Below are 18676 nucleotides of genomic sequence, written 5' to 3'. Positions count from 1 at the left end.
CCTGCATCCTGTTTAACTTCTGAATGTCCTTCAGATACTTATGCAGGTGAGAATCTTGTTTATAATAATCTGAGCTAGACGCTAACTTCTTTTTTATATATAGACACAAAGTATTTTTTTTCATGGTGTGAAGTTTCCTAGGGCTGCAGCTATCATGTAAGTTATGCTTTGTTTTGATTAGAACTGTATGACCGAGCATTGTCTGCCATTTTAGACAATCACATCACTCATGGGAACATCTTTTATGGAATTTAAGACTGATGAACTTAGTATTCTTCCTATCGATGTGCATTTTAATTGTCTTTATGGTAATTCTACATGTAAGTGCAAGCATCTTATGCCTTGGTCATCTAATATACTCAAGCATTAACTGAGCTACATTTATTTTAGTATGTATTTCCTTTTATTTTTCCTTTATATATTTAGAACTTTATCTGTTTTTTCAAATTAGGTATATCACCTATCACTTTATTTCAGATAGTAAAGGGGGAATTACAAAATGTTTGTTTCACACAGGTGGAGTGCGCGCCCTTGACAGATGAATAGATAAGCAAAATGTGGTCTGTTCAATGGAATATTATTCAGCTTTGAAAAGGAAGGCAATCTTGCCAGATGCTACAACATGGAATAAATCTTGAGGACATTAACTGAAATAAGCCAGTCAGAAAAAGACAAATACTGCATATTTCCACTTATATGAGATAGTCACATTCCTAGAAGCTGAAAGCAGGATGGTGATGGCCAGGCACTGGGGAAAGTTGGGGAAAGGGGAGTTGTCCTTCAATGGACATACAGTTTCAGTTTTGCAAGATGGAAAAGTTCTGGAGACCTGTTTCACAAAAATGTGAATATATTTTACTGAAACACAAAGTAAAAAATGATGAACATGGTAAATTTTATGTTATACGCCCATATACAAAAGGTGGAGCATGTGGGAGGGTGGGCAAGAACAGCTGCCCTGCTCAGATTGATATGACTTTGCTCTACATTCCCAGAGCTTCTTTCTACTCACCTGGAGCATAAATTTGGGGTTCTGCATGAGAGTAACTGATTTCCATATCCGTCTCCCTCACTGGACTGGAAATGCCTTCAGGCAGCAGCTGGCTATTGATTTAACTGCACCCATAAGGCCTAGAGCAGGACCTGGCGTACAGTGTTTAACAAAAGTTCGCTAAACGATTAAACCAAGACATGATGGTCACATATGGATATTGTAGTTCTTACACAAGCTGCATCAGGGATTCCACTGATTTGTTTAATAAAAGAACTGGCACGTTTTTTGTATGAACACCATGAGAGCAGGATTACTTGCCCTCCTGGGAAAATCTGAAGAGGAGAGATGGAAAGATAAATAAAGGACACAGCTGGAAGCCATTCTGTGAGGCTGACATCACTTTTCAAGTGATTATTTTCATATGTGACTTCCATTTGATGCTAAACATATGGATTATTTTACAAGTATTTGCCCTAGAGAATGTGCTGAGCCTGGTTTATCTGTTTAAGTTTTTGTTTTTATGATTTACAATTAAAAGATTTCCTGGTTTTAGAAGCAAACAGACCTTATTATGCCTTCCTACCTTCAAACTCCTAATTCCCTCTCTCTCCACCCTAAATCATGTTTCACATACTTTTTTTAAGCAGTGATGTTATGGATTTTGCAAATCGTTAAATTCGGCTGTAGTTGAATATCACTGGTTCTAAATAGGCCTCAAAGGGCCCTGCATAGTATTGTGAAATAGAGAAAACCAAAAAGATAAAAAGTTTTTGATTTTTGCTGAGAAACTGTTGTACACTTAAAATTGGTTTAATTTTTAAAACACATGAAACTCCTCACGATCTAATTTGCTATCCAAAATTCTCTTTAGTTTGGGACACAGAAAATAGCTTGGAAATTTGTCATATCAGTGCAGTGCAAGTTTCCTTGGGTGCTTTTTATTAGAAAGAATCCATTTTAATGCTTTACCAAGTTTGTTTCTTTCATTTCTCATTCACTTTCTGTTTTGATCAATCTAGTCCATTTTTAAGCTTCAGTGACAGCCAGAAGATGCTTTAGATTACTCAAATGGCAAGCCCTGGATCTGTTTTCACCTCTTTTGTCATAGATGATACACATATTTCCTGATGGCTTCTGCTGCAAAAAGAACTTGAGGGAAAAATGGTAGAAGGATGGGAAAAATCCATTAATACTGTTTTACTTTCACTCTGTCCATTCTCATTATTAGAAAAAAAACTACAAGGTCCTTTTCTGCAGGAACTGTTGGGAAGTGAAGACATGTATGCATTCAGGACTGACAAAGATCCAGACTTGCTGTTGTTCTTCAAATGGCTCACCACTATTTCTCATATTATTTATTGGCTAGTTCATCATTTCCTCAGTTGAAAGTGTCATCTTTATCAGATACTACGTTTTTCCATTTCTGGGCTCTCCATTCGGTCCCATCAATATGTTTGTGTACTGTCTTTAGCATGCATTTGGGGCTGGTAGGGTACACCTTCCTCACTGTTCCTTTCAGAATTTTCCTGGCTGTGTAGTAATGAGGCATTTGAATACTCTGGGTCCTACCTTCTGCCATGTCTCTGTTTAAAACAATATTGACCTAATACACTTGGTCCTTAGAGTAGCAGATGGTTTTTCAAAAAGAGACCTATAGTCAGGCCTTAAAGAATGGGCTAATTTCCTCGATGTTTTCATTAGTTGGTTCTATACAAACAAATTTGGCTACAGAAAGTAAACCCTGTTACACCTCCTTCATCACATCACGTACTGAGCCTTCCACTAAGGCATCTACCTGAGCAATCGTCTCTGGGTCCAGTGGCTTGTGGTCATTGAAGCCTGAGTACTGCCCTGATGACGTGGACCTTCTAATGGGAGGGCTGTCGATCTTCTTGAGGGAGTCGTGCCGGCTGATGTTGGTCAGACTGCCATGGCCTGGCCGGCGCCTCCTCTCAGGACTGTCACTGTTGAGGCCTCGGTTCTGCAGCAGGCCCCGGGGGTGACTGGCCAGGCTTGGGGACCCCAGGTCAACTGAGGAGTTGGAAAGAATGTGTGGAGGGTGGAGGGGGCAATGGCCATCACTGGTCCTGCCAGGGCGCCTTACAGGAGGGGGTGGCTCTCCTCTTTTTCTTTGTCTGGATGTGCAGAGAGAGAGAGAGAGAGAGAGAGAGAGAGAGAGAGAGAAAATTGGTAAGCTTATCACACTTGGTAATTGGTAATACTGCAAGGCTGCAGGGAGCATGGCTTCTCACAGCCCCAGAAAAGTGGAGGTTCGGGAACCCGACTACAGGTAGACTCCACTTACCTGGCTAAACAGCCATCCGGATGCCGGTCTGTTGGCGAGTTCATGTCCTTGGATGAAGACTTGTCTTCAGTGACTGGTCCGCTGCTGGCCTCACTGTCAGCTTTTTGGCTCAGAGTGTCTGAAAATGTATCATCCCTGAAACAGGGGGCATTGAGCGTGGGTCTTTGTGATATGATGAGGGACAAAGAAATTACTGATGGCATTTATGTGCATACATCTTTCTCTTATGAACATAACTTTTTTTTTTATTATAAAAACAATATAATTTTATTGCAGATATGTTGGAAAATTCAGATATACAAAAAAGAGTGAAGTAACAATTACCCATAATATACAATAACACCCAGAGATAACTGCTGTAAGTATTTTGGCATATATCCTTCTACACTTTCTTTCTGTGCATGGGATACATATTGATGAGTATGTGCATATATAGGTGTGGTATTTATACTATAGATACTTATAGTTTATGTACTATAAATATATGACTACATGTCTGTATATACACACATGATATTTCTGGGATTCTGAGATGCCCATTTTCTTGCATGTAAAATTAGGCCGAGTAATCTAATCAGTGTATACATTTTACGTGGCATATTTCTGTTTTCCTTAAAAAACTGCTCTTAAATTGGTGCTGCACTATGAATATTGTATTGACAAAAATAGGGATCATATCATACATATTATCTGGTAACCTGTTTTCTTTCACTTAATATAATAAGACAATCTTCCCATCTGTAAATATTTTTGAAATCAGAACTTTCTCATCAGTAAACCAAAAAAAAAAAAAAAAAGGCCTGGACTGGAGATGATTCTCTTTAGACTTCAGGTCGGTATCCTCCCTCTAGGGAATCTGGAATTGAAAAAACACTAGCCAGATACCAAGAGAAGAGCGCCACTGATTTGGGAATTAGCATCCCTTCAGCTCTTAAGGCTATTCTCTGCATAGGTTATTTTTCTAAGAACCTGAAAGCTTCAACAGGCTTCTCTCACTAGCCTTTGCTCGAAGACCTTCTAGAAGAGTTTGGGAAATGAAAACCTGCTGACCCTGAGGTCCTGGTGACAAAGACTCATCAGCAAGGTGAAGAAGTGCCCAACTTGGCAGTTTTAGCTCTGTAATCCCGCCCGCTCTTTTCTCCCCAGACCCAGGTCAGTTTGAGAACAATGGCTGGAGTCCTCTGCTGGGAGGTATCTGGCCATCGGAGCCAGGATGGACTACTCACAGGTCCTGCACAACTATGTACTGGTGCGGCACGAGCCCATCAATCCCGTTGTGCCGTCCTTCCCACCAGTCCTCGGACGCGCGGTGGTACAACAGCAGCGAGGCTCCCTTCTTGAAGGACAGTTCTCTGGCTGATCGCCCAACATAGTCAAACTTAGCTATTGCTTCTATTGGCTCACACTCTGCAGAGAACACACCAGAAAAGGGTGAGGGACCCAGATGCTAGGAAGGCATGATATGCTTTCTGAAAGGTTTATATGAGGCCTTAGAAATAAACAAGGCCATTTTAATATCCAGAGTGAACAATGGGATAAACAAATCACCCGGACTGGCGAAAAAAAGGCTGTTAAATGAGATTTAGAAAAACATTCTCTTGCTGTCATCAGTATTTCAGGCAAAGAAAAACTGAATAGTAGGTCTTAATTTCCACAGCCTCTTACTAGAGATAGAATGACAATCTAATAAAAAATACTTAAAATGTTTGCAATATGATATATAAGATCTCTTCTTGGGTTGTAATATCCTCCACAATTGCTACCATATTATCTTGACATTGATGGGGTTCCCTTGCAACATGTTAATACCATTTATAACATGGAAAAAATCACTATCCCAGAAAACTAGGAAGTTTGAGCTTTATTTGCTTGTTTAAAAAATATCAAATATATAAAAGGCACCACATTAAATACTATTTGAGTACATTTGATTTCCTCATGTACTTTACACTATCAAATCTTCACATTACCATCAGCAGTAGAGACAACTTTGTTTCTGCTAGTATCAGTAACAAATCTGGGATGTTATCTATGAAGCAAACGTATCTTAGACCATCCTGTACCCAAATTAAAAGAACACATTAAAAAATCATATTTTCTAGTGATCAAAAGATATTCGAGGGAATTACAGTGAGTAAAAAATGCCAGTCTCAAAAGATTACATACTGTATGATTCAATTTATATGGCATGCTTGAAATGATGTACTAATCGAGATGGAGACTAGACTAGTGGTTGCCAGACTGGGGTGGGGGCGGTGACAGAAGGAAATGGCTACAGCTCTGTAAGAGTAGCACAAAGGATCCTCGTGAGGGAACTGTTTTCTGTCATAACTATGTGGTCACAGAAATCTATACGCGATAATACTGTATAGAATTAAGTAAACACACACACCAAGGAGGGTGTGTAAAACTGGCCAGACGTGAACAGGCAGATGGATTGCTCAGCATCCGTTTCCAGGCTGTGATATCATAGGCTCTCTCTGTATTACTTCTTACTATAATGATCTCAAAGTGAAAAGTCAAAAATTAAGATACTGAACTCTGGGTCTAGAATTGGAGTTTCAGCTCTGACCTTATTCTACCACAAACAGTGAAGGCAAATAAGAGGACAAACTAAGCAAAACAACCGCACGAGGTGCTTTCTGTAATCTGCATGTTGCAAAACGCCCTCCAGTTTGGGGCCTTAGGATCTTCCCTCCTGCCTCCCACCATCACCTCATCCCTGCTATGGAGAACAGACAAATACATGTTTAATCAATAATAAACTGACCTGAAAAGGGCCAACGTAAGTGGCATATACTTTGAGAAACCTATGTGCTCAGAGAAATAAATCTGTACAATCGGCAGCAACTCATTTGCTAAAAACGGGGCCCGTGTTAGTTTCCCAATACTCTACAGGATACATGCACATAAAGTAGATTAAAACCTTCCTATGCGTCAAATAGTTTTTCAGGAAACTGTCTTTTACTTCACTTCGTAACAAACTTTCTCATTTAAAAGACTACTTTTTCCCAAAGTTTACTGCAGTATTTTTGGTATCTGTCATACTTAGATGGAATAACTGCACAAGAAATCACTGGGTAGCCAGCTAAGCTTCTTTCTCACTTGATAAATTCAAACATTCTCTAGGACATGCAAGGTAAAAGCATAAACATCAACAAACAGTGAAAAAGCTTAGGTTTTTACTTCATATGAAGATGTGAGTGACTTTCAGCTACACATTAAAAAAAAAGCCCTATCTTTTTGCTAGTGACTAATGTTTAAGGTAAATAATATTTCATATTGTACAACCACAACATTATAGTCTGCATGTAGTACATACTTCTCAGCAAAGTAGGTGAAAAATAATTTTAAAACAACAGTTTAAGTTCTGAACAACTGACTCTAACTTTCAGATCATATGTTATTTATTGATCTGGTATTCCCACCTAAAATTATACTTCGTTTATTAAAATAATAGGAATAGTAGCTTTATTCAATATATACAAGTCTGCTTCATAGAGGAGAGAATATAACTTTATATTCAAAGAGACCAACTTTATAGTTTGTTTTAAACTGGCAGATACAGAATAAATCCTGGTTGATCTGAGATGACAGATACCCAATTTTTTTACCCCAGTTGTCCCTGGGGGAGAGAGATAAACATGTCCATGCTTTAGGAGACACAAATAATCATATCTATGGATGAATGAAGACACACATGCCAATTTATTAAAAAGATTTTCATGACATCTAATTTGCAGATTCCTATGTGAATGCACCCATGTAATTCAAATTTCTTTTTACTGGAAAAAAAAAAACCACAACAAAAAAGGAACGATAACAGCCTATAACATAGTGTATAGCTTGCATACTTGTCAAAGGGAAATGACAAGAGAACCATTAATGCTCTTTAATGCCATTCAATCATCCATGTCAATGCTGGCCAATGGCTATTTAAGACTTATTTAACATATATATATATGTATTTTTAAAATCATAATTTGATAATCATGCTCTGTGTTCATTAATTTTTCCTTTTGTTTTAAAAAAAACTAGCAACAGGATTATCAGACTCTGCTTATTGAATTCAAATGTGGAGAGGTTATGAAAGAATGGCCAGATAAAATCAGGAGCACATTTTATCAGTACTCTTCCTACGTCAGCTAGTAGTTCTGAGTAATTTTATTATTTTGACTCTTTCTCCTCCCATGAGAGTCATATCACAGTCAAGTGTCAATCAATAAGCTATTTATACACATCTTAGGCTAGTCAGTGCAGCGCAAATCAATCTCAGGGCGTGGTGATGCACATGACCCTCTCTATATGAGTCCCACGTCCATTAGGTCCTGCAGAGGCTTTGTGGAATGCTGCTGCTATCACATTTTCCTGTATGGCTGTTATAATGTTGGTAAAGGGAGAACAAATTCAGTTGAGCTGATTTTCCCACTGCCTGGTGCTATTACATGTTGTATTTCCATTTCTTGTAGTTTTATACAAAATGCTAGCACATTATATTTTCTCTCTGGGACATCGCTGTCCCTGACACTTCCCTTCCTCGATCTGTTACCCACTGCTCTTACAGATGATGGTTTTGTCCTGCGTGACAGATTCTCCTTCAGAAATAAAAGCTACTCTCTCTAGAGATACTAGAGAAAAGTATCTTCCTTTCTTCTTTAGCAGAGGGTGGACACTAGACACCTTGATCAAACCCCTGCTGAAATCAACTAAAAGTGCTGAGTCAAAAAAAAATGTCTTTGTAATTACATTAATAAGCTATCCTGACAGTATATCTGGGAGATCAAAAATATAATCAATACTCTCGCTAATGTAGTTACAGGACTTCAGAGGCTGGTTGTGGGCAAGGGAATCTGTCCTTTGCTAGCAAATGCTTTTCTTTTCAGCAAAGTCAGGTGGATAGGACTAAAATGTTATCTGAAACAGAGCCCTTGGCAAAGCTTGTCTTTTGTAGTCAAAAGGTAAGAACGACTGACAGATGGTGAGACTGCTGTTGAGGAAGAGAGAAGGCTAGGGCTCTGTCTGGGCTTTTCCTGCCACTGGGGAAAGCAAGGAAACATGTAGAAAAGTCACTGATGAAAAAGGAATGAATCAGATAGAGACACAAAGAAACTCAAGACAAAAGAATGGGTGGTGGCAGAAGTAGGGCTCAGTGACTTTCAAAATCAACATCACAGAAATAGGAGCTCTCACTTTAAAGAATTTCTTCTAACGAGTTCTGAAACTGTCAATTCATCTTACTTTTAAGAACACAAACTCTCCTTCTTTCCTTCCTTCCCTCTCTCCCTTCCTCCTTCCCTCCCTTCCTTCCTTCCTTTCTTCTTTAGCAGAGGGTGGACACTAGACACCTTGATCAAACCCCTGCTGAAATCAACTAAAAGTGCTGAGTCAAAAAAAAATATCTTTGTAATTACATTAATAAGCTATCCTGACAGTAAGGAATACAAAAGACCAAAAGCACAATGAAAGTGGGAACCCAGAGAGGTAAAGCAAGCACTAGAAAATGTGACTCAGCGTGTCTTGAGGGCATTTTCCCTGACTGGTTAACTTAACCTTTCATTTTACACAAAAGATGAAGTCCAGGGCCTGCTCAGGGGAAAATCCAAGCCACCCCTGCCCTGCTCCCCACCAACAGATCACACTCTCAGTGTCACAGTGAACTTCCAGTTCTAGAAATCAGCCTCCCTGCTAGCCCTCTAAACTTGTCTGTAAATTGGAACCCCCCCACTCCTTCCCACCTATAAACTTAAGGAAACAATCTATGTCAAACCTTGGGATAAATTATCTTTGAGAATCCCAACCACAATTCCAAGCCTCAGACAGTTTTGCAGTTTAAGTCCACATACCTAGGGGGCCTGGAAAACCTCAAGATAAAAATTCAATGTGGTTCCATGCTGGTTGTGCCCCACATAGAAGTAAATGAAAACTCTCTCTGCAGAAATCTACCTTTGACTGAGCCTAAAGGAATTCCTCAGAATTCTAAGAAATATGTAAAAAATTTACAAAACACATTGCAACATAAGAATCAATGAACAAGAGCTGACAAAAAACAAATTCAGGAAGACATCAGATATTAGAATGAACAGACACATACGTCTAAACAATGGAAAGGATAAATATTAGTAATAAAGAGCAAAAGAATATAAAATATGTCCAAGTAACAGATATGAAAGTGAACCACAACAGAACTTATAGAAAAAAAATTAAAAATAAAAGACCCAATGAAATAAAATCTTAAAGCAGATTAGTCATAGCTGAAGAGAGAATAAAGGACTCATATATACTGCTAAAGATACTAAGAGAAAACTGATATCTTTATATGTTCATATTAAAAAAGTATTGAAAAGTAATATTAAGCACTAAACTTAAGAAGTTAGAAAACAAAAAAATGATCTCTACAGAGAAGAGTATAAAAGTTTATTGGTGACATTAAGCATCTAGAAGTATGTTTGTGGATTGGATGAATGAACATTATGAAACTATCAATTCTCTCCACATTATTATATGTAGAATCCATGCAACTACAATAAAAAACCCAGCAGATTTTTAGATTTTTTTTGTCTAAGAACTTAAAAAACTGAGTTTAAAGCTGAAATGAAATTGCAAGAGGCCAAGAATTGTTAAGAACAAAGTCAGAGGTCTTGATTTGCCAAATGATAAGATTTATTAAAAGATAGTGGTGTAGGGATAAACAAGCAGACCAGTGGAAAAGAACAAAGCCCAGAAACAGACTCCTGCATAGACGATACTTGATTTAGGTCAGAGGTATGCAGCAGTGGAGAAAAGACAATTCATGCTGGGACAATTGTGCATCCGTATGGATAAAAAAGAAACAGACCCCTACCTCACACCATACCTCCAAATAAATTGCCAGTAGACTAAAGACCTATTTGTGAAAAACAAAACCTCAAAGATTTAAAAGAAGACATGGCAGAATTACCTTCATTACCTTAGGGCACAGGAGGATTTCTTAAAGGACACAAAGAGTGAAACAACCACGACTGATAAATTCAACGCCTTTAAAATTAAGATACTCCGTTTAGCAAAAGACACGGTAAGCTTGTAAAAGACAAGATACAGAGCAGAAGATAGGTGCAAAACATATACCCAATAAAAGGTCTGATTCAGATCCACAAAGAACTCATAAAAAAGAAAAAAACCAAAGATAAGGCAAACTAAACCAAGCCCAAACAAACAAATAAATGGATAAATAAAAACCCAGAGAAACTAATAGTGGGGCAAATGAATTCTAAATGGGCCAAAGACTTTAATGGGAATTTCACAAAAGAATTCAAAATATATAAGAATTAGTATCTGTATGAACCATGTTTTTCTTTTTTTGTATTTTGACATCTGGGGCATTTCTGACTGTGGAGACACTATCCCTCCCAGAGTTAGCAAATTCCTAGAGATAGTAAACAACTCACCTGGAGTAAGCTTTTCAAAATACAGACCAGTCTAAAACTCCACCCCAAACACCTCCTCTTGGGGGCCCTCACACTCTGGGCCACCATCCTGTGCTACCACCTTTAGGGCCAGATACCAGACAACAAGAGACAGCCCCTATGCCCCAGAGCCTGCTGGAGTTACTCAAACTAGCCAATCCGAAACTGGCTTATCCTGCCTTGTCAGTTCCTTCCTGTGGGAAGCACAACAAAGGCTCTTGCCCAGTTGCTCCCTCTTCCTCTGCTTCCTAAGGGACACTGGTGCTTTCATGCATTCTCCCTGCCCAAGGCATGAGGTGCCTCTTTCCCTTAGGTATTGTGAGTAACAAAGAATGTTTTCAATGGCAATAATCTCCTGATCTGTTGGTCTTCTCTACACCCAATTTTCTATTAAATTTATTATTTATTTTATTATAAAATAATATATTTTATATTTAATATATGCCATTTATTTAAAAAAACTTCATTAAGTAATCAGTGAAATGAAAATTAAACTCACAATGAGATACCATTACACACGGACAATAATGGCAAAGGTGAAAATATTTGATGAAAACAAGTACTTGCAAAATCTGTGGGACGCAGCCAAGGCCGTGCTAAGTGGAAAGTATATTCCAATACAGGCCTACCTCAGGAAAGAAGAACAATCCCATATAAGCAGTCTAAACCCACAATTAATCAAACCAGAAAAAGAAGAACAAATGAGGCCCAAAGTCACTAGAAGGAGGGACATAATAAAGATTAGAGCATAAATAAATAAAATTGAGAAGAATAAAACAAGAGAAAGAATAAGTGAAAGCAAGAGCTGGTTCTTTGAGAAAATAAACAAAATATATAAACTCCTAGCCAGACTTATCAAGAAAAAAAAGAGTCTACACACATAAACAGAATCAGAAATGAGAAAGGAAAAATCACTACGGACACCACAGAAATATAAAGAATTATTAGAGAATACTATGAAAAATTATATGCTAACGAACTGGATAACCTAGAAGAAATGGCCAACTTTCTAGAAAAATACAACCTTCCATGGCTGACCAAGGAAGAAACAGAAAATCTGAACAGACCAATTATAAGCAATGAAATTGAACTGGTAATCAAAAACTACCTGAGAATGAAATCCCTGGACCACATGGCTTCACCGCTGAATTTTATCACTACCCATCCTCTTTAAAGTTTTCCAAAAAATAGAAGAGGAGGGAATACTTCCAAACTCATTCTATGAGGCCAGCATCACTCTAATACCAAAACCAGGCAAAGATACCACAAAAAAACAAAACTACAGACCAATATCCCTGATAAACATAGATGCAAAAATATTCAACAAAATATCAGCAAACTAAATTAAAAAATACATCAAGAAGATCATCCATCATGATCAAGTAGGATTTATTCCAGGGATACAAGGGTGGTACAACATTTGAAAATCCATCAACATCATCCACTACATTAACAAAAAGAGGGACAAAAACCACATGATCATCTTCACAGATGCTGAAAAACCATTTGACAAAATTCAACATCAGTTCATGATAAAGACTCTCAACAAAATGGGTATAGAGGGCAAGTACCTCAACATAACAAAGGCCATATATGACAAACCCACAGCCAACATCATACTTAACAGCAAGAAGCTGAAAGCTTTTCCTTTAAGATCAGGAAAAAGACAAGGATGCCCACTCTCCCCACTTATATTCAACATAGTACTGGAGGTCCTAGCCATGGCAATCAGACAACACAAAGAAATAAAAGGCATCCAGATTGGCAAGGAAGAAGTCAAACTGTCCTGTTTGCAGATGCCATGATATTGTACATAAAAAACCCTAAAGAATCCACTTGAAAACTACTAGATCTAATATAATATCTGAATTCAGCAAAGTTGCAGGATACAAAATTAACACACAGAAAACTGTGACTTTCCTATACACTAACAATGAACTAACAGAGAGAGAAATCAGGAAAACAATTCCATTCATAATTGCCTCAAAAAGAATAAAATGCCTAGGAATAAACCTAACCAAGGAAGTAAAAGACATATCCTGAAAACTACAAGACATTCTTAAGAGAACTTAAAGAAGATACCAATAAATGGAAAGACATCCGGTGCTCATGGAAAGGAAGAATTAATATTGTCAAAATGGCCATCCTGCCTAAACCAATCTATAGATTCAATGCAATCCCTATCAACATACCAACAGCATTCTTCAATGAACTAGAGGAAATCATTCTAAAATTCATATGGAACCACAAAAGACCTCGAATAGCCAAAGCAATTCTAAGAAGGAAGAATAAAGCAGGGGGGAATCTTACTTCCCAACTTCAAGCTCTACTACAAAGGCACAGTAATCTAGAAAATTTGGTACTGGCACAAGAACAGACCCATAGACCAATGGAACAGACTAGAGATCCCTGATATAAATCCAACCATATATGGTCAATTAATATACGATAAAGGAGCCATGGATATACAATGGGGAAATGACAGCCTCTTCAACAGCTGGTGTTGGCAAAACTGGACAGCTACATGCAAGAGAATGAAACTGGATCATTGTTTAACCCCATGCACAAAAGTAAACTTGAAATGGTTCAAAGACTTGAATGTAAGTCATGAAACCATAAAACTCTTAGAAGACAACAGAGGCAAACATCTCCTGAATATAAGCATGAGTAACTTCTTCCTGAACGCATCTCCTCAAGCAAGGGAAAAAAACCTACAGTATGGGAGAATATATTTATAAATGATATGTCTGACAAGGGGCTAACATCCAAAATATATAAAGAACTTACACCCCTCAACACCCAAAAAGCAAATAATCCAATTAACAAATGGGCAGAGGATATGAAGAGACAGTTCTCCAAAGAAGAAATTCACATGGCCAACAGACACATGAAAAGATGCTCCACATCACTAATCATCAGGGAAATGCAAAATAAAACCACAATGAGATATCACCTCACACCAGTACAGATGGCCAGCATTAAAAAGACTAAGAACAACAAATGCTGGCGAGGATGCACAGAAAGGGGAACCCTCGTACACTGCTGGTGGGAATGTAAGCTAGTTCAACCATTGTGGAAAGCAATATGGAGGTTCCTCAAAAAACTAAAAATAGAAATACCATTTGACCCAGGAATCCCACTCCTTGGAATTTACCCAAAGAATACAACTTCTCAGATTCAAAAAGACATATGCACCCCTATGTTTATCGCAGCACTTTATGCTCAGTGAAATAAGCCAGGTGGAAAAAGACAAATGCCAAAAGATTTCCCTCATTTGTGGAGTATAACAATGAAGCAAAACTGAAGGAACAAAATAGCAGCAGACTCAGAGACTTCAAGAAGGGACTAGTGGTTACCAAAGGGGAGGGCTGTGGAAGGGCGGGTGGAGAAGGAGGGAGAAGGGGATTGAAGGGTATTATGTTTAGTACACATGGTGTGGGGGGGTCACAGGGAGAACAGTGTAGCACAGAGAAGGCACACAGTGGATCTGTGGCATCGTGCTGCACTGATGGACAGTGACTGCATTGGGGTATGGGTGGGGACTTGATAATATGGATAAATGTAGTAACCACATTGTTTTTTCATGTGAAACCGTCATAAGAGTCTGTATCAATCATACCTTAATAAAAAATTAAAAAAAAAAAAAGAAAACAAGTGCTGATGAATGTGTGTAACTGAAAGGTGGATACACTGCTGGTGGGAGTGTATATCACTACAACCATTTTGAAAAATAGTTTGGCCGTATGTGGTAAAGTTAAAGACATGTTCCTCCTTAGTGTGTATATCCTAGGGAAACTCCTGTACATTTGCAGCAGGACACCTGTTCAAAAGTTATAGCACTATTCTAAATGGCACAAAATAGAAAACATCTCCCATATTCATCACCAAGACATCAATGCAATGGAATATTATGCAGTGGAAAAATGAGTATAACTGTATGCAACAGTGTGGCTGAATTTCAGGGACATAATGAAGAGTAGACAAAGACCATGAAAAATATATACATTTATAGAAAGTTTGAGAAAATAGAAAGTGAAGCAATAAACCATTGAAAAACACAAGCATATAGTTGTTAGAAGGGGGTAAGGGAGGCAATGGTGCCACAGCTGTTCATTGTGATTTTGCTCCTCACACTTCACACAGATTTCATATTCTATTGTATCTACTGAATTTTTGAGATAAGCAATTCTAAAGCAATGGATATAAAGACAAGTTTTATAATAGCATGAGCACAGGAGCATACCGTCTTCACTCGTGTGGGGCTCTGTACCAGCATCCTGATCCACTTCCTCCAACGTACCGTGCTCACTGTACGGGCTGTCGCTGTGGAGCGGAGACAGAAATGCACATGAAGCCAAAGCTGAACAACAGCTACTGTAAGGAAATAATATATGACGGTGGAACGGCAAGAGTTACTGGATAGCCTTTCAATGGAATACTGGAGCCTCCAAGGATTATCTGGTCCCATGGAGTCTCTGTCCCTTCATCTTTGACACAAATGTTATTTTACAACTCTGTAAAGACAGAGTTAACTTGTAGAAAATCAAAAGCATTACAAGTAATTTTTTCCAAAGAAAAGAAAATTTATTGAATTCTAGTGGAATATGATTGCTCTCTATGGATATACTGATTTTTGCCTGTTCATTTCAACATTTCTTATTACCTATAAATAAATCAAAGGCTCTTTGATTTCTGCTTTGAATTGGTTGTAGTATCTTCTCCATTTTTTCTTGACAAATGTTCATTTTATATCCGAGTCATAATTTTATCCTTTTCAAAAATTTGTCCCTTAATATGACCACCACCTGTCTTCAAATGTATGCTGATAAACAGAACGCACTGGTCACAAATACAAAGCTGATGCTACTGTAAAAGCCCATTTATACTGCAGGTGTCAGATAAGGACAGCTACTTTATTACTGACTTTGTTTAAAATAAGCGATACCTAATAGAACACTAGACATGAGAGAAGGACATAATCAAATACATGATACTGGCTACAAGACTCCTTATTATGGGGATTTTGTAAAAAGCTGTGACCAAAAAAGTCCTAGAATACATGCATCAAATAATATAGACCAGACACCCACATATTTGCTCTTTGATAAAATGAAAAAGATGGCAGAACTTACTGATTTAGCCCTGAGTAGTTGGAAATACTAAACATGACATTGACACAGGTCTTGAAACCAATACTATGAAAATAAAATGTATCTCACCAGAGCTGAGTTTTATTCATGTATCTTCGCAGAGTTACATGAATAAACTTAGTGCCTTGCATATAGTAAATGCTCAAATATGTTTGAATTGCATTTCATGTGTAAAATTGCTGGGTATACTATAGAACTGTAATCTGTCAGGCTTTGTGGTTCATTTAGACAGAAGTACCTCTGGAAATGGTCAACTCTCAGTTTTCTTACGGCATCCGCTCATACTTGGCTTAAGAGCATATTGTGGTTTAAGTAAAGAATAAGTGTACTTTCAGTTATTTAAGATCTTTCAGCTACTTATTCAACTTCTACTTAATCCCCACTGAGGCAATGGTAAACTAAGTGTCCTCAAGAAGGTTCAGAATGCAGGGCTTAGATGAGTGTCTATCCAGCTGCTCCTGAACGTGAGCTGCACAGAGCAGTCTCTGAGGTAGGCAGGGAGGCAGCTGTTGAGTGGGATGACTCATGTGGCTTTGGGCTCAGAAAACCTGGGTTGCTGACAGGAGTTACTAGTCATGGGACAGGGTCCTCAGCCTCTTGTAACTTACCTGGTAGAATGGCTGTGGGGAATAAAAGAGATCAGATGAACTGAGTAGCCACCCCACAGTGGGGACTTAAACAATTAAAGCTACTTTTATTGTATATGATTTCTTAGAACTGGAACTCATAAAAAATAGTGAACATGAACATTTTAGTGTTCCCTACCTTCGGGATTATTCAACCTTTTACAGCTCCCCCATCTTTATACTTCATTGGGAGGTGACTGTACTGCCATATGACAAACTTTTATCCCAACAATATATTAATGTAATAAACTTGCTCAGAATGACCATTACTACTATGATTGGTTAAGGTAATATTTATTAGTAAGAAGGAAAATAAAAATAAGTAAGAATGAAAACACTTGGTTGATAGGGCTCCTGTAAAAGAAGTTTGAAATACTTTATCTAGAAGCAAAACTATTTCAGAATGAAAATAAAATCTATCAATTCAATCAGGTATCTTTTCTTGATGTAATAGGAAAAATTAATATAGCTCTTTGTACTACCAAAACCTTTATTCTCTCCAAAAGTCATGATAAGGTGGGTATATCTAGAAAGATATCACCCTTGAAGAAAAAGAAGGCATGAATACGAGTTTCCATAGTAAGAAGCCAGTATTGTCTTGGTTTTACTATTCATCTCAAATGTTCCTGCCTCTTTTTTTCTCAACTGGAAGCATTGGTGACTTACAGTCAATTCTTTTTCTTAAGTTGATATCTATACTTCCACAATTTTTCCAGGGGGAAAAGGACTAAAAATTTTGGACTTACCAGTAGTCATCTCCAGCCATACATTTCTCATAAATAGGGCCATCCAGTTCTTTAGCATCTGGGAAAATAGTCTCATGGTGGATGATGATGGTTTTGACAATTTCATTCACGTGAGCCTGACAAGACACTTGGTCCTGTATTTCTGGGACGGGCATCAATGTGGGGCCAAAGCAAATGGCCAGGTTATATGGGTCCATCATGTTCTCATCACTGTACTGTGAAAGACTATGGAAGGAAGAAAGTAGTTATAAAGGAACATGGGGAAAAAAATAAAACTGATGTGGTCATAAGATACTGCATATTCTGATATTGGGGATCTAAAACATTTTATTAGTTTTTTGTTAGAATAAAATGATATTCTCACCTACTTTAAGTTGGCTCAGCAAATCCAAAGAAAGTAAAGCAACTTCTAACCTTTCAACTAGGTAGAAACTGAAAGGGGAATCTAAGTCCTACTTGTTTAATTACGTGGCATTTTTCAAAGCCACAAGGGAGATTAAGATAATCTCTGCTACAGTGGAGACCAGGATCAAGTAAATGATTTTCACTTATAAACATTGTAGTCAGACTCTAAATGCTGCTCAAGTAAATCTGGAAAGGGCAGGAGTGAGGTTCACAAAGCTTTAAGGACATCCTTAAAATTATACCCCCACTAATCAAAAATCTCTCACATTTCTGTTTCCTCCTATAAATCTTGAGAAAAGCCAGGAGGAAAACAAAGCACCTTTTCTTTGTAGTCACTGAAATGAAGCAAATAGTTCCAGGCTTTCTAAGTTGCTTTTGGGTAAGACTACCAACAGCAGGTGACAACCAGCATCCGAAAGACGCTGCAAATGGGAGAAGGGAAAAGACTCCTCAATTCTCTCATTCCATTTAAAGCTAGCAAACTGCAAACTCTGGGGCAATTTCCAGTTGTCTTGCACTAATTTCTAAATTCAGTCCAATGGATATTTGTGATATATTTTCCACAGGTGACTCAAAATAAGTCAGTTCTTTATTACTATGACTTAAACACACAAACAAGGTGCTGTTCTAAGGAGAATCTTTCAGCAGAAGTTATCTTTCAGCGTTTGAATTGTCAGTCGTGAAAGGAAATGTAAAATCCAGGTGAACAGATGACAGATAGGAGGTAAAAGGGACTCATTTACATTTGTGAGACGATGACAAAGCCAGAGAACCTAAGATACCACATGACATGATACTTCATCCTTTTTTGGAAATGAGAGCCTGCTAAGTAGAAAATACAAAAGCATAATTTCCACAGCTAACATATGTCTTTCCCTTCTGCCATTTCTCAAACATACAATCTTAAAAAAAGTTCACAGTAACAGACATTGATCACATTACAGATCTAGAAAACGGATGTAGGAAGGAGAAGTGAGACTCAGAGTAAAAATGGTATAATTTTCAAAA

The 18676-nt window shown here is 37.9% G+C and overlaps 1 protein-coding gene across 8 annotated transcripts in view; it reads right to left on the bottom strand.

The window, feature by feature from the left end:
- Positions 1 to 18676, bottom strand: part of SRGAP1 (SLIT-ROBO Rho GTPase activating protein 1) — a 280779-nt gene that overhangs the window by 5990 nt on the left and 256113 nt on the right. For all 8 annotated transcript variants that reach the window (XM_037007150.2, XM_037007145.2, XM_037007149.2 and 5 more), the window contains 5 exons: positions 17264 to 17488; positions 14985 to 15064; positions 4526 to 4706; positions 3300 to 3434; positions 2790 to 3129 (listed from right to left, as the gene is read on the bottom strand). In XM_037007150.2, the coding sequence (XP_036863045.2) occupies positions 2790 to 3129; positions 3300 to 3434; positions 4526 to 4706; positions 14985 to 15064; positions 17264 to 17488 (961 nt within the window). The remainder of the gene's footprint in view (positions 1 to 2789; positions 3130 to 3299; positions 3435 to 4525; positions 4707 to 14984; positions 15065 to 17263; positions 17489 to 18676) is intronic.

The sequence above is a fragment of the Manis javanica genome, chromosome 10 (genome assembly GCF_040802235.1).
Source record: "Manis javanica isolate MJ-LG chromosome 10, MJ_LKY, whole genome shotgun sequence".
Classification (NCBI taxonomy): Eukaryota; Metazoa; Chordata; class Mammalia; order Pholidota; family Manidae; genus Manis; species Manis javanica.
Note: the sequence above shows the minus strand (reverse complement) of the source record. Positions and strands in the feature narration are given on the sequence as shown.